At 43.2% G+C, this 21,517-nt stretch overlaps 1 protein-coding gene across 5 annotated transcripts in view; it reads right to left on the bottom strand.

The window, feature by feature from the left end:
• The window catches only part of PHACTR1 (phosphatase and actin regulator 1), a 565,269-nt gene extending 544,780 nt beyond the window's left edge, over window positions 1–20,489 (bottom strand). For 2 of the 5 annotated variants that reach the window (XM_058732982.1, XM_058732978.1), the window contains exons 1-5: window positions 20,336–20,489; window positions 19,681–20,089; window positions 19,063–19,109; window positions 18,174–18,310; window positions 17,621–17,773 (exon numbers count right to left, since the gene is read on the bottom strand). In XM_058732982.1, coding sequence (XP_058588965.1) covers window positions 17,621–17,723 — 103 coding nt within the window. In that variant the 5' untranslated portion in view covers window positions 17,724–17,773; window positions 18,174–18,310; window positions 19,063–19,109; window positions 19,681–20,089; window positions 20,336–20,489. The remainder of the gene's footprint in view (window positions 1–17,620; window positions 17,774–18,173; window positions 18,311–19,062; window positions 19,110–19,680; window positions 20,090–20,335) is intronic. The other 3 variants (XM_058732986.1, XM_058732983.1, XM_058732981.1) reach the window with 3 other exon arrangements.
• Window positions 20,490–21,517: the final 1,028 nt, after the last annotated feature.

Here is a 21,517-nt window from a genome sequence, read left to right on the forward strand (position 1 = left end):
CACATCTACCCTTTCCCCCCAAAACACACGCATGTATCTCTGTGGGACGTGGATGGTGTCCTCTGTGCTTCCGAAACTCACACTGTTTACATATATTCCTTTGGGCCTGAAATCATTAATGTATTTATCTGCCCCTACATTAGGAATTTGTCTATTTTGAGTTTGAATCCCTGGCACATGGTTAGCGGTCAACAAATAGTGAATTTAAATGAATGTAAGCTTGGATTGTTATTCCATTTAATTCATTTACCTCTCTGGGCTCTATTTTCCTCATCTATAAAAGTAAAGAATTAGACTAGTCAATGGGTCTCAAATTCTACACTTCATACTATTTACATCAAAGCATCCAGGAGCTGCAAAAGTAAAACAAAACAACCCCTTAAAGAGAGAAAAAAAACCCAGATTGCCACACCCAACTCCCCATAATTCTGATCAGTGCATCTGAGCACAGGTTGTAAAATGTATGTTTCTGTTATCTAACAAGATTTGGCTTACCTAGCAAGATCAACAGGCCTAGAAACTGTTCCAGCTTGAAAAATCCTTCCGGTGCCCTGTGTTTCCTACAGATTCCAAACTTCTTAAACCGGTATTCAAGGTCTCTTTCCTTGAACCCTGCATTTTTCTCCAATCCCAAATATCACCTTCACCTTCTTGTACTTTTTGATCTAGTCACACCGAATCGTTTCTGGAAAGACCTATACATACTAGCTTTTTCTTTAAGGAATGCCCCACTATTGTGCTAATTCTACGATGAGATTCAGGCATCAAGTCCTTCAGGAGAAATTCTCTGAATTCTTTCTTTTCATCTTTCCGATCCTGTTTTTGCTTCTATTAGGATATTTTGTATTATATGATTTTATTATATTATATATTATAATCTTATATTATATTTTATAATACATATATTATATTTTATAATACATATATTATATTTTATTATTATATATTATATTATATTATATTATATTATATTATATTATATTATATTATATATTATATTATATTATCTTTGAGCATCTTGAAGATACAGAACAGTTACTCAGCGAATGTTCTTGTCTTTCCTTATTGTGGCAATTTATCATTCCTTAAACAAACATTCACTGAGCATCTACTCTCCAAATTGAGAATCTACTCATCTAAATTGATTATGTCCTTTCATCCTCTTAATAATATCGCAAGCATTGTTACTATTTCGCAAAAGAGGAAACAAAGGCTTGTCGAGTTTCAGCTGTTTGTATAGCTCCTCACATGGTTATTTAATGGCCGGGTTAGAATTAGCATCCGGTGTTTCTGATGTCATTTTCTTCACGTCGCCATGCTTTCTTACTTACACTTTTGCACAGAAGAAAAGGATGAAAAGAAATAGGATTGAAAGCGCCTCACTCCTCGGTAAATGCTGACTCACGTCACTCACCGCCTGAAAGTCACAACCTGATAAACTGGAGTTTGCCACAAATTCAGAGGGAATCAGTACAGCGTAGCTAATGTTTTGAGAGAGTCAGGAGGACAAAATTTCCTCGCAGGCCAACTATAAAGAAAATTCTTCGGGGATTTTGAGCAACTTGATTTAAAAAAAAAAAATCAAAGTTTTGTTGCTTAGAAATTTGAATTGGGCATAAGATGATGGCAGGGAAGACCTGAGATCAGACAGGGCGGGAGGTCTCTCCTGGAGAACCAGAGACCCTACCATTTTCCATGGAGCCTTGACAAAACTAAACCATAATTAACACAGGCGCCAGCACTTACTAAATGCACATTAGGTGCTTGATATTTTGCTTAGTGTTTTACGTTTATTTGTTCAGTGTTTCCAAACGTTAGTCGCTTCTGTGTCACTTTTATGGATTTTTGTTCCATTAGAGTGTCACCTAACTACTATTTACTTAGTGCTTTTCCTTAAATGAACTTCAGGTAGCCTAACTTTCCCCCCTTGGTCTAAGCAGTAGTCCCTAAAGTCTAATTAAATACTTGAATATCTTAATGGAATTGGTTTAATTTACATTTTTTCTAACACATAATGAAAACAGATACATGATTATTATAAACGAGTTCGTCAGTATAGCCTGCGAATCATATACTGGCCCATGGTTTGTGAAATGCATTTTGTTTCATTTAATCCTGGAACTCTCTGGGTTAACCCAGAAACTCTTATTCTCATTTGCATTCAAAAGGGAAGATTAAACGACTTGCTTAAAGTCATTCCTACCTGTCATTCTGCAGCCTAGCCCTAAAACATAATATTCTTCAGCCAGTCCTGGGGCACCTGGGTGGCTGCGTTGGTTGAGCCGCGGGCTTCAGCTCAGGCCACGATCTCGCGGTTTGTGAGTTCAAGCCCCACAAGCGGCTGTCAGGGCGGAGCCTGCTTCGGATCCTCCGTCCCTCTTTCTCTCTGCCCCTCCCCCCGCTTGCCCTCTCTCAAAAACTAAATAAAACATTAAAAAAAAAAAAAAAAGATTTCATCCCTAACCCCAATTTTGTATATGTCACAAATGCAACTTGGTAAAAATGCGAATGGGGATGAGAGTGACCAAAAGTTAAGCGTAAAAAATTAAAATACGGTTGGCCCTTGATTTCTCCCTGGCTCAACTTATACATGGATTTTTTTGAACAACTGCAGTACAGTACTGTTGTAAATGCATTTTCTCTTCCTTAGGACTTTCTTCACGTTTTCTTTTCTCTAGCTTACTTTATCGTAAGAATACAGCAGGTAACACACGTCACATACACTACATGTATTACAACCGTATGTGTTATCGGTAAGGGTTCTGGTCAACAAAGGCTATTAGTTTCGTTTCGGGGGCGTCAAAGTTATTTGCAGATTTCCAACGGTGGGGGTTGGGACCTATAACCCCTACTTTGTTCAAGGGTCAATTGCATTTCACTTCGTCCGTCCCTTTATCCAGAAGCCTGCTTTCCTGCTCAGCCTTACTGCGACTCATCTCCCAAAACCAGTGTGCATGCGCCTAAAATATGCTTTCCAGGCTCTACATTTCTGTGTAGCACCTAGGTCCTATTTTATTTTGAAAAACCTAAGTCTTCTGTGGAACATTCCCCCTTTGGAGGGAGAAATGCAAGGCGCGCCCACACGGTTTAAATTGGCACTCTGCTTTTATTGTAATCTGAAGGCACATTAACTTCAGGGTTTCATTTAAGGTAGCCTGGGGTGGATCTTGGTCTTTTCTCCACAGGAGGAAAAGAAAAACAAAAGCCCCTTGCCACAAAGTGGCAACAGGTGCACCAGGATTGCAAATGTAGCAACATAACCCCATGAAACAGGGCATTTGGGAATAAAAGTTATATTCAGATGATATTCAATATTAATATGATCACCGCGAGCTCCACTCATCGTTCTGGAAACAGTTTGTGGAAAATAGGAATCTAGGAATTCGTCATTTTTTTTTTTTCTCATCTTCCTACCTTACAACCGCGTTAGTGGTAACAAAGCTGTGACGCGCAGAACCTGAGTATGTGGGCTATGAGCAGTTGATGGCACAAGGAGGTTTTCAACCCCTGAAACATGTAACACCCAATTTGAAAAGTACATTTCACCTTGCCTTAGGGCAAACAGGCAGGATGGGAATGTGGCAGGCAACGTTGTTGCCTTTCTGGTCTTTTTCTAGAGTTAAAGGTAATTAAACAATAGAACTGCCCAACACTCAAAACAGGAATGGAAACCCAGCTTTTCAATTCTCTTTATTACCCAGCAGCAGAACATTTCAGTGCTCAATAGAAATGCAAATGCTGAAAAGCTGAATTACATATTGGCAAAATGGCTGACCCATGGAGGACAAATATTTCAAAGCAGCCATTTCTCAGTTTCCTTTTTTGAGATTGATCACTGTTTTAAATTTAACAAAAAAAATCACTGATAATGTCTCTGCAATACAAATCCACGTGCCCTCCAGGGTATTTTGATGGAATGAGAACCTCCCAAATTTTGGTATGCCTAAAAATTGCCAGGAGCTTGATAAAAATGAGTATTGCCAGAAGTTTTGATTTAACAGGTCTGGGGAAAGCATTTTAAACAATGACATCACTGATGCTGTTGTGAACGGGCCCAGATCCTGCTTGGAGAATTGCGTTAGTGGCCAGACAAGCCTTGTGGGTTCTATGTTTTCTTGCTTTATAATGTCCTTCTCCTTGTCCTCTCTCCTATTTAAATCCTGTCTAGGGGGCGCCTGGGTGGCTCAGTCAGTTAAGCGTCCGACTTCAGCTCAGGTCATGATCTCATGGTTCGTGAGTTCAAGCCCTGCGTCAGGCTCTGTGTTGATGGCCCAGAGCCTGGAGCCTGTTTCAGATTCTGTGTCTCCCTCTCTCTCTGACCCTCCCCCGTTCATGGTCTGTCTCTCTCTGTCTCAAAAATAAATAAACGTTAAAAAAATTAAAAAATAATAATAAATAAATAAATAAATAAATAAATCCTGTCTAGCCTTCGAGTCGAAGTTCAAACCACTGAGACGGCCCTGACCTGACTATTGCCATCAGAGATGCTCTCTCTGACCTTCCGGGGCAGACGGAGATGTCTCCAAACCTGGACCCAGCAGCCCGCCAGCGGAAGCTTACTGAGCCGGCCTGCATTCCCCAAGAATGTTCTTCTTAACCTGCGGACCAATATTGTATCGCATGAATATTTTATATACACTATAGAATATGCACAAAAGAGGGAGTTAACAGATGACTTAAAGGAGATAAATAAGACAAGTGATTTTTGTTTGTTTGTTTGACTAAAAGTTTGGAATATCATGCATTAGGGATGTATTATGATACAACATAAACTTTTCAGTGAAGCCATGGAACTCAATGTGCTTCAACATGTAACAACATCTTGACTGATCATTTTAGGATATTGTAATTCAGAGGGTTAGATCTCAGCTCAGTGTGTTTTAGCACTGGGTTTAATAGCTGTTGTAAGCAAAAACCTATGCGACTTGATGTTTTTTTGTTTTTTGTTTTTTGTTTTTAATTTGAGAGAGAGAGAGAGAGAGAGAGAGCATGAGCAGGAAAGGGGCAGAGGGAGGAAGAGAGAGAGAGAATCTTTTTTTTTTTTTAATTTTTTTAATGTTTATTTGTTTTTGAGAGAGAGGAAGAGACAGACCATGAGCAGGGGAGGGGCAGAGAGAGAGGGAGACACAGAATCCCAAGAAGGCTCCAGGCTCTGAGCTGTCAGCCCAGAGCCCGACGCGGGACTCGAACTCACAAACCGCGAGATCATGACCTGAGCCAAAGTCGGAAGCTCAGCCGAGTGAGCCACCCAGGCACCCGAGAGAGAGAGAGAGAGAGAGAGAGAGAGAGAGAGAGAGTCTTAAGCAGGCTCCATGCTGACTGTGAAGTCACACACAGGGTTCCATCCTATGACCCTGGGGTCATGACCTGAGCCGAAGTCAAGAGTCAGTCACTCAACTGACTGAGCCCCCAGTGCCCCAACTTCATAGAGTTTAAGGGAAGGATATCATTGAGGGTACTTACTAACTTACAGTGTCAGTTTTGCAATCCCATCCACCCGTTTTCATAATGAGTTTTGCTGGAATTCAGGAAAATTATACCTTCCCGGATGCAAACTAATTCTCACCGGCTAAGCTGCGTTGTTAAAAATTGTATTTTTAAATAGGTAATTTCATACGGTACAATATTCACAAGTGAAAAAATGAAGAGTCTTCCTCCAGCCTGTTTCTAGTCACTGGTTCGACTCCCACAGAGGAAACAAATTCTATTCCTGTATGAGCATAGAAAGCATGCATATATTATTTTCTGACCTGTTTTACACTCACTACCATACAGAATGAAGAAGGACATAGGTTTCCTACAGCATTTCCCCCCCCCCCCCCACATTCTTCAGCCTTGTTTGATCAGAATTCCAATAGTAATCACTTGATATTATAATTATGCAAATTTGGTTCGTGGGCCAAAGTGTCCTCAAAATTACTCCTACTTTCTTCTGTAACTTTTTTTTAGGTCTCTAACTGCTAAGGATGCATTCACTTTTTTTTTTTTTTTAAGTTTATTTCTTTTGAGAGAGAGAGAGAGAGAGAGAGAGAGTGGGGGGGACGGGGGAGAGAGAGAATGAGAGAGAAAATCCCAAGTAGGCTCTGTGCCTCAGCGCAGAGCCAGGTGCAGGGCTCGATTTCATGACCGTGAGATCACGACCTGAGCCCAAATCAAGAGTTGGATGCTTAACTGACTGAGCCACCCAAGTGCCTCGGGGTTGCATTGAATTTTGTGTTGCCCTCAGTAGTTACCAAAAATCTCATCTTAGGTGCTGGCCCTGCCGTCTGGGAGGCTGCATGGCTGACTGTCTCTTTCAGTATCACCTTTTTTTGGCAACCCTGAAATTGTACCGCTCAAGGGTAATGGTTCTATTGTCAGATAAACATCATACCTATTCAGACGAACAGTCTTCAGTCTTCACAAGGCAAGTATATTTGTTATGGCAATGCTAATTTAGCAAATAAACCTTACATTGTGGTGCCTTGACACAGTAAGGTGTATTATTTTGTTCTCATTGGAGTCTGAGTTACTGGTTTGTAGACCCCCTTCCTGCCTGAAGTGAGACGGTCACAGGCTCTTTCCCTCCCCATCCCCCAGGGCTTTGTAGTCATTTGTATCCTGCCAGCTAAAGGCAAACAAAAGCACCAAGAAGGTATACCCACTTCTAAAATACCTTGGCTTGGAAGGGACACATTAATTCTGTTGTCATTCCATTGACAAGAACTGATTATAGGCACTACCAAAGGTATAAAGGGGTCTGGGAAATATCATTCCTGGTTGGGCAGCAATATCTCGGGAGAACTCTACACCACGAAAGGGGCGGGGGGGGGGGTGGCACGATTTGATTGACATATAATTATCTACTGCAAAGTATTCAGACATATTGTTAATATCTGAACAGTCCGTTTTATTTTATTTTTTAAATTTCTTAACGTTTATTTGAGAGAGAGAGAGAGAATGGAAGAGAGGCAGAAAGAGAGAATCCCAAGCAGGCTCCCTGCTGTCAGCAAAGGACCCGATGCGGGGCTCGAACTTATTAACTGTGAGATCGTGACCTGAGCTGATTATCATGAACTGTGAGATCGTGACCTGAGCTGATATCATGAACTGTGAGATTGTGACCTGAGCTGATACCAAGAATCAGCCGCTTAACTGACTGAGCTGCCCAGGTGCCCCTTGAATATTCAATTTTAAATAAAGGCACACATTTGGGATATAAATTGATGTGAAAAATCTCACTAAAATGTAGGCTCCATGAAGGCAGGTTTTCGTCTGTTTTGTTGACTGCTGAGGCTCCAGTACTCAGAACAGTAGTGGGCACTCTATAGGTGCTCGATAAATATTTGTTGAATGACCAACTGAATGAATGTGTTTCGTGTGTTGAAATTCTATTAATCAGCCAAAATGTTAATGCAGATGTGTCACAAAAAAGTAAAGAGCTGCGAATAAATTGATTGCGAAAGCTATGAACTTTATGAGCAGAAATGGATATTGAGAACTTTCTGGTAGTTGAATAATGGAGAAATCAATGGATAACAGGGATATTAGACTGGGTAATAGCTAGAAGAATACCTTAAGAGCATAAAAACTTCTTAAGTAACACAGTGGCAGAATAATAGATTCAATTATTTCTAATGCCAATAGTTATGGAATCGGTATACCAACATTCACAAGTGTAAACAAAGAACTGTATTAGATTTTTGGATATTTAATGCCACTTAGATAATTAATTTTCACAAAAAAAGTCCAGTTTGGGAACTCTTCAGTCTTTTGAGGGTAACTTAAAAACAGAACAGTAACCTTCCTAACTCCCGTTTCATGGAAACCACCAACTCCAAAGATATATAAATGACATCTGTGATAAGTCACTTTTGATCGGGGTAACATAAAGACTATAAAGAGTATGGAGGAAAGGAGAAAGCACAAGAGAAAAAAGAAATAACTAAAATGTCCAGGTCTCAGTGATCACATTTCAAAATGTCAATTGTAATAAGAATACTTTCATGAAGACAATTCCTCCTCTACCCCGTATCATATGGAATATTCATTTAAGGTGGATCATAGGCTTAAATGCGAAAGCTAAAACCATAAAGCTTTGAAAAAAACCAGCACAGAAAAATATCTTCATAACATGCAGGATGGCAAAGATTTGTTAAAGGACTAACCATAAAAGAAAAAAATGAACTGGATTTCATCAAAATTAAAAATGTCTGCTTATTAAAATATACCACTAAGAAAGTAAAAAAAGAAATAAGGCAGAGACCGGCAGAAGATATTCATAATACGTATGCAGAGTTGACCCTTGAACAAGGCAGGTTCCACTTATCTGTGAATTTTTTTTTTAAATACAATACAGTAGTATAAATGGATTTTCTCTTCCTTATGGTTGTTTTAATAACATTTTCTTTTCTCCAGCTTACTTTGTTGTAAGAATACAGTAAATAATATGTATATAACACACAAAGTATGTGTTAATCGACTGTTTACCAATGGGAAAGCTTCCAGTCAACAGTACGCCCTTAACAGTTCTAAGTTTTGGGGGAGTCAAAGGTCACAGGCTGGTTTTTGACTGCAGGGTGAGCAGGTGTCCCAGATTGTTCAAGGTCAATGGTGGCTATGTAGGGCTGAGTTCCCTTTCCATTTTTTGGCCAGATACTTCAATATTACCCTTGTTTTGCTTTTACAATTGAGAAAAGATACATAAATCTCCAACATAACCTCCCTGTTCAGTCCTAGCATTTCAGGAATACTATTTAACATCAATATTCATTCTGTGGTTTTGCATGGGTGTGTGGGTCTAATTGTTTGCTGAAATATTCTTTGAAATATTGAAAAAATGGTATTAGCCATGAATGGATTTTAATTTTTTTTAGTGTTTACTTATTTTTGAGAGAGAGAGAGAGAGAGAAAGAGAGAGAGAGAGAGAGAACTCAAGTGGGGGAGGGGCAGAGAGAGAGACACACACACACACAGAATCCGAAGCAGGCTCCAGGCTCCACGCTGTCAGCACAGAGCCCGATGGGGGGCTCCAACTCCTGAACCGTGAGATCACGACCTGAGCTGAAGTCGGACGCTTAACAGACTGAGCCACCCAGGCGCCCCACCATGAACTGATTTTAATGTGCTAGGCACCCCATCCTTGCCTCTGCCAGCTCAGTCCCAGAGGCTGCTACTGAAAGTTTGCAGGAAAACAGATTTAGCTTGGGAAAATGGAAAGAATTCTTTCCCAAGCACCTGTGAATTGTTTACGCTAATCGGGTCCTGGCTGATGTTGGCTGTGTGTGAGCCTGTGTGGAATCTATAATCCACCCTCTCATATACCTTAGGTGAAAGTGGGAGTTATTAATCGGTTGGGATGATCCCATTGTGTTTTCATATCATTTTTCTCCCTTTCTGTTTCTGATCCCCTCGCCGTTTCTCTCTTCCTCTTGTCCTCATATCTTACTGTACCTTGGAGCCCTGAATCACAATACACGGCAAAGCTGAGGCTGGCTGGGGGCAAAGGCACAAGGAGCTTTGGAGGACCGTGTGCAGGTCGCTCGTTGGTATCCAGAACGTTACTTTGCGCACAGAGAATTGCCTTGACCCGATGGCACGCTCCAGAAATGGAAGGTTACATTTTATGGCCATCTCCCTATGGGTGAACTTGGCAGGCTGGCCATCTCCATGATATTTTTTCTTTTCGCTTGCCTTCACCCTCTCCTTCACACAGAATGTTCCTTGTGTTAAACACAGGTTTGGAGAGCCTGCGTGTGAGCGATTAGAGGTCTAAAATGGAGCGTGTGGGAGGTTAGGAGGGAAGGCTTGGTAGTTAGCTTGTCATCCGTGAGTGACGCTCAGGGTGCTGCTTCCCCGATAGAGGTTAAAAGGGGGGGGGGGCGGTAGAACAAGCCAAAAAGCAAGTGTTTGTTGACTGTGAGGACTTGAGCGCCATTAAAGTAAGGCTAGAGACAACATATGTAAAGTGTGTCCTGAAGCACTTCTCAGAGACAAGGTTCTGGAAATTATATCTATACTGCTTGTTTGGGACATACTGCTTGTGTTGGGGCTCTGAGGGACAAATGGGCGAACGCCAGAATGGTGACCAGAAAAGGTTAGAGCCCAGTTGGCAGTCATGCTACTCGTGGGGATCAGGTTGCTTTTCAGTCACTGTTTCTACCTCCTTATGGAGCAAATTTGACCCGTCAGTGCCGATATGAGCTACATCAAAGACCATGACATGAAGGTCTCAGGGGGATAGACCGGGAGAAGGAAGAAAACCTGGTATTCGCTCGGCAAGACTCCTAGAAACACCATGGTCAGGCCTTCAGTGAGTGGTTCTCAAAGTAGGTGTCTCCAGTGTGGGGCTTGGGGCATGGGTAGAAGAAGCAGCCACCTTCTGCTGAGTCTGGACAGAAGCAGGAGTGTGAACAGAAGCTGGTTTGAGGTTATGCAACCAAAGAGCCTATGGACTGGACTAGGCAGTAAAGAAGGAAGGGGAAGGGTGTTTTAACTGAGATCTATAGCTCAGAGCTAGTTTCAGAGCGGCTTTTGAATTGATGTCAATGAAGTTCAGCAGAGTAAAGCTTGACCGGTCTCCTATCCCACAATTCTATGTTTTGGCGGAATAAAAACTCAACCATCACAGACTATTGAGTATTAAAGAGCTCTTCTAAGAACTGTACTCTTCAGGGGCCTTGTAAATCTGTTTCAAAGGTTAATTCTCCTCACTAGAATGTCAAATCCCTCCTGCTGTGTTTTCTTTGGGCCTTTGTTTTTTAAATTTCTTCTATTTTATGGGAGGTATAGCCAGGTTCATAACGCTTGCCCTTTCCTGCACCTGTATGTGTTTGAGAATTGTTTTTGACCTGCCCCTCCCTTTCGCCTTCAGCAGCCTCTATTTTCACCTGAAGATTTGAATGCTTTAAAGGTCCTAGAAGGTTCTGTTTTCCAAATCTTCGGTTGTCAAAAGTTCTTTCCCTGAACCCCGAGCATCTCCTTGTAATGGAGATTTAAGTATTTTCAGGTCTGGAGCTCAGTAGAGACATTTACTAAGTCCACATGCTCCTACTTTACTAAGTCCAAATGCATCCCTATGCCAAGGGTGATACTAGGCACCGAGAAAATGGTATTTAAGGAGATCACCACCATTTGGGTAGGCAAGAGACACCTGGGTGATAATAAAACGATAGCATCGATGACAAATCAACAATAAAGAACGTACTGAACACTTTATAAGCACACCTCCGTTAATTCTCAAAAATACCTATGATTTTGGAGTTGGGGTTCTATCCATTTTGATGAGGACTCTCGGGCTTAGAGACGTGAAGCCACTCATGTGAATTCATCAGCTAGTACATGGTGGAAAGAGAACACAACATGACAAAGCTACGGGGTAGGCCTGAACGGAACGCTGTGAGAGAGAGTTCTGGAAACGTCAGGTAAGGCTTCACACAGGAGGTTCCACTGGGGCTGGGTCCTGCATGGAGTACAGGAGAGGAAACCGCGCGAGCACATTTTGTGCCGATGACTGTCGCCAATGATTTGCAACTAATCGAGGGCTATCACAGGTCTTTGTCTCTTGGAGTAAGAAGTCAAGAAGACCCAGGGGTTTAGAGCTTAGATTTAGAGTACATTCAACTCATGGCCAAAGATTGACAAGCCAGCTATTCTGATGATGTCACAGGGTGAGCAAAAGGTGGAGGAAACATTTAAGAGAGAAACGTTTAAACAAACTCCTCTCCATTTCCAAATGCGACTTGAAGAGACTCTTAGCTGTTAACTGTGGCGCTCATCAGTTGCCAAAGCCGGCATTTCCCTCGGTTGGACAAGACAGAGAAGATGCCCTGGGACGAAGTGAATATAGCACGTGGCTCCAATGCCAATGGTTATTTAAAATGATAAAAGGGGGAAATTGTGAGCAGGAGTCATAAATTCGATTGCTTAGTGACTCTAGGCAATTGGCTGCCTTTTGATGTATTTCCCATTTTGAAGGAAATTTAATTGTCCAAGGATATTGATGCTCTTGGGTAAGAGAAATGTAGGGCAGCAGAGAGGGCATAGGTGTGTGTGTGGTAAGAGGCAGCCTGGTTCCAGTCTCCACTTTCTGCTGTGAGCTGTGTGATCTGGGCATGTGGTAGAACCACCCTGAGCTTTTACCATTTCCAGATGTGTGATTTGGTCACAAATGTCTCCTTTGCTACCTGTGAGGTTGTTGGGGTCAGAAGTACTTGAATTCAAATCCTGGCCCTGCTGCTTTCTGAATGCGTCTTTTCTAATCTGTGAAATAATCCCTCTTTCCCAAAGTTTCTTTGAGAATTAACGGATACAATGAACTTGCAGAGGGTACACCCATGTGTAGCCCAGTCCTGTTTTTCAAAAGTCCATTTGCACCTTTCCAATGGTTTGGATTTATTTAAGGGAAAGACCTAGACAGGAAAAAGAGCTGCACGATGTGCTAAAACCTGTTTTACTATAAAACGGGAGGTCAGTGGTTCTTAGTCTTGTTTGCACAATTTGAATCACCAGGGACAATTAAAATGATTCCCAAGTACAAGGCTAACCACGAAAAATTCTGATTTAATTGGTCTGCCAGGGGCTCCGGTCTTGAGTTCATAAAAGCTTACCAGGTGTTTCTAACATGCCCTGGATTCCATCATTTCTTCTCAAACTGACATAAATTACCGGGAAATCTTGTTACCACGCAGGCTCTGATCTTCTAGGGCCGGGACGCCTGAGATTCTGTATTTCCAACCAGCCCCAAGCTGAAGCTCGTGCTGTTAGTTCAGAACCACACTCTGAATAGCACACGATCCAGAGCAGTGGCTTTCAACCTTCAGTATTCATCAGACCAGCCCGGTGGGTGGTTGTAAATGCAGCACTGGGACCCGGGACTTTCCCTCCCAAGTTCCATTTCACCTGGTTTTCGAAGGGACCAAGAGAATCGCCCACGTGTGGTGTCCATTTCAACCTGAAAATCCCATGATGCTAATTTTGCGACCTTAGAACATGACCTCTCTCCCAATGCGGTCGTTCAGTAAGAAAAAATAGCAGAGTCTGAAGCTGAGTGTGCGAATCCTCATTGTCAGCAACCTGGAAGGTGGGTGAGCTCAAGTTGTGTGATGTCGGGACGTGGCGGCTGTCTATGCCACGCGTGTCTTCAACCTCAAGAGTTCTCTTTTCTTTCTTTTTTTTTTTTTTTAATTTTTTTTTCAACGTTTTTTATTTATTTTTGGGACAGAGAGAGACAGAGCATGAACGGGGGAGGGGCAGAGAGAGAGGGAGACACAGAATCGGAAACGGGCTCCAGGCTCCGAGCCATCGGCCCAGAGCCTGACGCGGGGCTCGAACTCACGGACCGCGAGATCGTGACCTGGCTGAAGTCGGACGCTCAACCGACTGTGCCACCCAGGCGCCCCAAGAGTTCTCTTTTCAAGTTAATGGCAACCTTTGCAGAAAGAACTCTCTCTAGGTAAGCAGGTTTGACTGTTGGCAAAGCACTCACAGATGAATTGGGAGAAGATCCTTCACTGACGGATGATGAACAGGGTGACCCTAGGTTTTTTTCCTCTCTCTGCAGCACATCACGCTCTCAAGCAGACTCCCCAGAGAGGTGGGCTCATCTTCCCTACCTTGGAGCCAAACCAAGGAAAAGTGAAGGGCCACAGAGCAACCTGCTTTATTCCACAGAGCAGATGACTGACTTTTGAAAACCTCTGGGGCTTTCAAAAGAATCTGTCCCGTGATAGACTGCATTGTTTTCCCCCTTCTTCTTTCACCCTCTGGGATTTCTCTGACTTTTACCGGCTAAAAACATCTTCTACTTCGGGGTGGGCTTTTTGCCACTTTCCAAAAAGAATTGAAAAATAACTGCGATGGGGTCAGAAACATTATAATTCTGGTATCATGGCCTCAGACAACCTTTTCACATGCAGTTAATAGAGAAGAGGGGTGGTTTCTAAGAAGGTTGTGAATTTGTAAATAAAATCGATACGAGCATGGCGATGTGGAAAATAAAACTCAGATTTCCTTCCTTTCCTGTTTACACGTATTTATACCTACAGGAACACTTGACCAGTCTGTAGAAATACCAACATGACTTTGAGAGTGGACAACAAGGCAATCATCACATACCAGTATAGTGGATCAAATCCTAGGTCACCCAACTTCCGGGTGCTCAGCTAAATACTGTGCTCCCGACTGGACTTTTTTTTTTTTTGTAATGTTTTATTTATTGTTGAAAGACAGAGGGTCAGCAGGGGAGGGGCAGAGAGAGAGAGGGAGACACGGAATCCAAAACAGGCTCCAGGCTCTGAGCTGTCAGCACAGAGCCCATCCCCAGGCTCCCACGAACAGTGAAATCCTGACCTGAGCCAAAATCGGACGCTCAACCAACTGAGCCACCCAAGTGCCCCCCCCCCCCCCCCCCCCAGTTGGAACTTCTTTGAGAAGAGGGCATCAAATCAGGGCTACTTGACCTATCATGCCTCTGTCCCCAGGCTGGGCTGGCCAGGTAGGGAGCTGCTGTGCTTTATAGCAGCATAAACCTTAGTTGCCTCAAATGCCTTTCCGACAGCCAGCTCCCATACTGCCCCCTTTCCACTGGTGCTCAGAGCCTGGCCACTGGTGAGATGCTGGCTGTGGCCATCCATCCAAACAAAAGCATCTGGTTCTGAAAGGGAGGGATGCAAACTGTGGTCCTCAGGCCTCCGCCCACTCACCCAGAGCCCTTTACCAGGCTGAGGGGCTGGTTGTCCAGGAAAGACTGGGGAAAGGAAAGGGGGTTCACCGGTCCTGGATGGAGGGGCTCTAGGGAAGGTGTGGGGAGGAGGGGGGGGGTCTCACTTTTCATGTGAAATGGAGGACTGGGCAGATAGGGACTACCAAGACAAACTTTCATTCGTTTTCTGTTTTGCCCTGAGTGGGGTTTTGATGTGACAAGAAAATAATCACTGTTTTAGAATTTATGGAAAATTTAATTTCCTGCCTTATTTCCTTCACTTTCCTTCCTTCCCTCCCTCATTTTTTCTCCTTCCTTCCTTCCTTCCTTCCTTCCTTCCTCCCTTCCTTCCTTCCTTCCTTCCTTCCTTCCTTCCTTCCTTTCTCCTTTCCTTCCTTCCTTTCTTTTTCTCTTTCTCTCTTTCTCTTTCTTTCTTTCTTTCTTTCCTTCCTCCCTTCCTTCCTCCCTTCCTCCCTCCCTCCCTTTCTTTCTTTTCCTTCCTTCCTTCCTTTTTTTTTTTTTTTTTTTTTTTTTTTGCTAAAAATAGGAGGTAAAACTCCTATCAGGCCACATTCTTATTTGCCAGGCAGTGGCTGCCTTATGAAATCTCAAACAGAGGAAGGGAGAGCCTTTTGCCAGGGAGATTTATTTCATCGATTTGCTGACACATAGCATTTCTTATGTGGCAGACAGTTTTAAGACTCTTAGCAACTTAGGAATTGGGCACTATTATTGTCTCCATTTTCTTTTCTTTTCTTTTCTTTTTTTGCAGAGGAGAGAACTGAAGATCAAAGAGGGGAACTTGTCCTGCTTCACTGGGGCAGACTTAGGATTTGAACCTGGTTAGACAAGGTCCCGGGGTCTGTAACCATGCATCACCCTGCTTCTATTGGTGATGAAAGTGTTCCTGTTCCAGGGATGAAGGAAAGAAACTGGACTGGGCAGACTGGTTTTTCATTGCGGGCCCCCAGACCGAGGTGCTGGTAATCATCATTGGAGCTCTTGCTTACGACGCAGACTCCTCGGCTTTACACCTGCCCATTGGCTCCAGGAAGGTTGAGGTTTTGAGAAGTCAGCCTAGGTGATGTCTCGGGACCCCTCAACCTCACTACAAATCCGAGATTCTTTGCCTGGAACATCCTTCCGATGACCTTAAAACGAAGGTGCTATCGGGAGCTCCAGAGGCTTATGCTACCACCTACCCTGCATTTTCTAGTCATCCCAGCTCTGCTGTCTAAACCGCAGTCACGGATGGTGACAATTCTGACCACTCCGCCCCCAAATCCATCTGCTGACAACCACCAGGCGGCTCTGAGTCCTCTGAGCCTCCCACACTCTGCCTGCCTGCCTTCCGTGAAAGCCCGGAGCCCACGGGCTTCTTGAAAGCTTAAACTGTCCCTACTCAAGAGGCAAGGTGGGCATCTTGAATACCGATCGTGAAGGGCGCCCCCCTTCTCTGCTCTGCCGAAGGGTATGCAGCTCATGTAGATGACCCCACCACGGAACATTACTGTCCCGCTCAGATCCGGACACGGGAATGTTTAAACACGGGACTGGTGACAGGCTTGAGCCTCGGCCCCCTTTCCTCCATTTACTTCCAGCGTCTTCTTACTTGCAGATCCAGAAGAGGCTGGAGGTTCTGGCCAGACTCTCACTCTTCTCCTACTTCAGCATACATGTTCTCTTTAGGTGGCTGAAGGTAGCATTTGCTGACGCTTACAACCAGGGGCACGAGGAGAGTGAGCTATCCTATCACTTGGGCTAATTTATCAAGCACCCTGACCCGAGCAAATCAACCGGATAATTTCTAGCTCCTCTCCACTTGAGGAAGCCTGGATCGTGCCCAGGAAAACGGACGCAGAGAAGAAAGAGGCTTGCAAGCCCTCGAGGTTGCTATGGGAAATTGGCTTGAGAAGAAGAAGAAACCAATGCAGAGGAGACCTCTGGGGAAAGCTAGATGCCATCAGAGCCCCGTGTGAAGTGCCCACCAGCACCTAACAGCGAGGGACGCCAGGACGGTCCACACGGCATTCCCTCTCAGGTCTGCCGTTTGGCTTCCAAGAATCTGACTACTTCTCTGTTCGAGAACACGTATGAACTCTGCCTTTGTCCTCAGTGCATCACTTCTGACATTCGGGGGAGGCCCATCCCATCATCAGATTGCCCTGACTGGGTACTCTAAATGTTGCATGGAAAAAAAAAGAAAACAGTGCTTTGAAAAAATCTCCTGCCCATCAGGATATTCCATAAAACACTCCGGCTTCTTTCTAATGTGCTGGCAAAACATTCTGAATGCACCGTGGAACGGGAAGCACACTGGAGCCTAACTGACCTTCCTGAAATGTGTAATAAAAACGCACAGAGCAGCCCTACTTTAGAACAGGCGTGTTCCTCACTGCTCCCCGAGTGCACGGTTAATTCCTCGAGCAGGAGCTGAATTCATCTAAAATAGATAAGGCAGCTCGAGAGGCACAAAGCTTATCTCGGGGAGCCCCGAATCCAGCTGGAGTTCGGTCAGATAGGTCAGTGTGTCCTAGATCTCCTCTAGCGTAGTGGCTGCAAACTTAACCTTTTCCGGGGGGGGGGGGGGCAACGGGGAAAGCATTCCTGACACCTTTCAAACCCGTGCCTTGGGCGCAAGGAGGAGGGGAGGAATCATTTTCTAACAGAGCTTTCCAAGGGACGTTTGTACCGCAAGTTGAGTAGGATGTTTTTTTCTTTCTCTCTTTCATCTCTCTTTCCTTCTTCCTTTCTTTCCCACATCCCAAAAGTTTGCACTTATCCATTCTATTACATGCCTGCCTCCATTTCAGCAACAGTTTGGCAAAGATTCGTGATCAATTTAGTAATCCCAATGATTGGACGCCTGTGGTAGACACTGTCAATAGAAAACCAACATGCAAAAGAGAGGAGTTTCCTCTCTTCCTCGCCTTTTATTACCTTGAGCTCCTTGACTGTAGAAGAATCTATGAGCAGACTCGACATCCAGGAGTCTATGAGCCGACTCGACATCCAGAAAATAATCCATTTTGGGATAATCCATCCTTGAGGTTCCAAAAGCAGAGTTTCAAGACAAAATAGTCACTTGTATACCTATGAAAAAGGAAAAAAAAATCCACAATATTTTGGACTGACAAATAGATTTTTAAAAACATATATATATATGTATATATATACACACACACATATACAATTAATAATATATCATGTATTTAAATATATGTATTTAAATAGATATGTAGATGCAATATATTATATTCGTTATATAAGGATATATTTATACCCACACGTATATATTTAAACATTTCGGAATAAGAAATGTCCCATTATAATATTCCCTCCTTTGACTGACATTTCCAATGCTACCCTCAACATACCTTTCCTACTGTGTTGAGAAAATGCAACATTTAATCATCATTCGTGAAAAGAAATATATTGCATTCAGAAAAAAAAAACAACAACACACGATTCAAGCTAAAGAAGAATAACATACCAGTCTTTCCTTGTTGTGTGTTAACTGGAAAATATGCCGTTAGATTCATATGCTCTCCGTTTTCAAAAGGTCCATCTGACGAATGGCATCAGCCGTTCTGAATTGATCCTCAGTTGGTCCCGGGAGCTCTGATTCCCCTAGAACAGTGAGAATCGCCTGGGAATCCGAGCCTCCACTTATAGGTGCCTTGCGTTTATGACACATGCTGACATGTTTGTTGTAAAAATGCCTTGAATTCCTTCCTTCTGGGTGATTCCCTGCAGCACGTTTTACAAGGTGCGACAGGATCATCACCTGCTTGCCCCTGACCTAGGCTGCTTTTGAGAAAGAATTCTGGTTTGTAGAGCAGCAACAATTATTTCAGAATTGCAATGATTCCCCTAATATTATCATGCACTAGCCTGTCAGGAAGCTGATGCACTTCATTAAAAAACATTCAGTCTGTTGGCTTCTTTTTAGCATATGTAGCCTTTCCCTGATACTTGCACAAATGAAGTATCTCTATTTCTGCAGGATGTTTTAGGAAAGAAATTACATGATAATGTCATTAAAATCAAGCTCGGAGGGCTAATCCAATTCGTTTCTTTTTCTAACAGTGTGTATTTTAATTTAAGAAACCATATCTGGTAAGAGGAAACTTTAAGAAATACCCAAAGGTACCCCAACAGCAAATCATACTTACAGGAAAAAAAAAAAAAAAAAAAAAAAAAACCCACCAAGGACTAACTGCCGGCAGTAAAAGCAAGAACAGTTTCAGCCAGAGTGGCTTTGATCTCACTAAATTCCCGATGAAAGTAAACAATTTTGATTGTTTGCTTAGAACAGCGATGAATAATGTATACAGTCCACTGGACCTCCTTTACCAGATAAAATGGCCAGAACATGTTACCTTAGCAACGGAAGGTGACGCCAGCCTCAGCCTCTTTGTATCCTCCACTGTGAAGGAAGAAAATGACCACTTTCCCGTATAAAACTTTGGCACCAAATCATCACCGTCGAAATCGACATATAACCATCATGTGGTCCATTCCCCATCACCCCTTCCCTCTCGTGTACAGAGAAGTGTCACCATCCTTTAAAAATGGGTTTTGGCTTGATAATTTATGTTGATAGCCCCCAGTCCCAGTTTGATTAGCAATCACAACAGCATTACATGATTAACCAGTTAATATGATAGAAAAGTTGTCCAGAAATTGGGGGCGCTCAGTTCTTACCCTAAGGCTGGCTACGGGTTGCGGGGAAAGGCCATTTTAGCTAGCATATGTTAAACGCTCCCCTGTTATAATTAATACATAGATCAGTCACCAGCATCTAGGCTGAAAATAACTCTCTCTTTCCTTCTGCGACTCAGTCACTGGAAGAAGCCTAAAAAGCTGCCTGAAATCTCCCAGCTTTGAAAAAATGCGTTAGAACATAGATCTTTGGGGAGGCCCCCTCCCCCACGCGTAAAAGCCAGAAAAGATCGATGAAAGGAAGAGGGAGAGTCTTGAAGTTAGCAGGTACTCACCAGCACTTGTTGGCCCCTTTCAGCAGGACACCGCGGAGCATGAAACGAAACCGTACGACGCTGCTGAGCTCGAAGCCCAAATGAGCGGCTTCTAATTTTCCCTTCAATCTCAGTTCAAGAGCGCTGAGCGGAGGGAAGTGATGGATTTGCCCCCTTTATATTGTGATGAAAAGCAAGCCCTAAGAAGGGATCTGAGTGCAACTGCTCTTTAGCACACGCTAGACTGCTAATTTAAGACAATTGAAAGGTTTTGTTTTCCTGTCTTTTATGTGTTCTCTCGGCTACCCCCTCAATTTAATTTGCATTTAAAATTATGCTCATGTCTCCTCAGTTCTCCAAGGTGTGGAGTACTTTCTAATCACGACGGCTGCTTGGGTAGGGTTTGGTGCAACGCCACTTGTATTCTGAGCTGCAAAACAAGGTGGGGAATTATAATTGTGAGCTGTTTTCTGGAGTGCGATCCAGAGTGAACATCTGGTTTCACCCCCCACCCCGCCACCCCCCACCTCTTCCCTGGCCTTTCTTCCTTTCCCTGCCTCTGATTGCTTGGTCAAATCTCCAGTCCCAATCATGCCAATCTGTCTAAATGCATTCTTCTCTGTCTGAATGCAACAAAATCATCCCAGCAGCAAACGAAGACACTTTGGTTAGATACCTGAGCTTATTTTGATGGGGTATCTTCTCTACCAAGCCTCCGGAGGACTTTTGGACACAGTACCTGAAGATGTGTTCATGAGAGGCATAATGATGACCAAATGCCAGCCCTATATTGGGTTTACCACCCTTTGTTGACCAAGAAGAATTGGTAGCAAGCGTGGTGTGTTGGACGTTAGAAAAGAGAAGCTACGTTTGAGAAGTCTTGGCCGGAAGACCACCACACTCGCCCCTCCCATAGACGCAGTCCTGCTGCTCTGGAGACAAATCTGAAAATCTCCCGTCTGTCTTGTCCCACCCAATCAGAACACCTCAGATACAAAGCTGGTGCTGCAGAGTTCAGCCTGATGAAAGAAGAAGCTGAAAGTACCAATCATATATTCTGGTGGGGAAAGTCCACTTTGGAGCAGAATATTCAAAGCTTTGCCCAGACCCAAGGACTTACTTTCCTAAGCTGTACATATCTATGCCCCCTCTGACGGAGACATGCTGAACACTTGACATTTACAAGAGGAGAAAGCTGTCTTCTGGTTTCTTTAGCTTACAGTGAGGTGTGGGCGACAGGTTCTGAACTCTCTATTGTGAATCTACTGAAATTGTAATGACTCATAGGTGAGAGAGAGAGAGAGGGAGAGAGAGAAAGAGGGAGGGAAAGAGAATGCGCAATCTACTGCTCCTGGCAAACACCAAACGTTTCTGTGAGCACAGATGAATGTGTGATTGAAGACGGAGATGTTAAGTTGGAAATTTGAAAAACAGACTTGATTCCCAGAGGTTGGGGGATGGATTTGGAAGTCAATCATTTCTGGAGAGCTGACCAAGAAAGGTACATTTGAAGGTCTTACAAAGTGCACATGTAATATAAAAGGGCCATGATTTAAGAAAGCTCAAAGGACGTTTTCAACTTAGAGAAATAAATATATTCGGGAAGGGAATGCTTATTCACATGCAAAATGAGGACTTCATTTTGTTAGATAATTAACAACTGTTGTTTTTGTTTTAACATAATATGACCAGCTTCTGAAATCGATGTTCAAAATATTCTTTTACTCTCTGAGAGCACTGATGTGGATTACATATAGGAATATCTGTGTGAGGAGTTATTTTTAAAGGTGGGAAGCATTGTCATGTGCAAAACCCAATGTCACCATCTGATCAGCTCAGCTCTGTTTTATAACTTTAA

This window comes from Neofelis nebulosa, chromosome 6, assembly GCF_028018385.1.
Source record: "Neofelis nebulosa isolate mNeoNeb1 chromosome 6, mNeoNeb1.pri, whole genome shotgun sequence".
Classification (NCBI taxonomy): domain Eukaryota; kingdom Metazoa; phylum Chordata; class Mammalia; order Carnivora; family Felidae; genus Neofelis; species Neofelis nebulosa.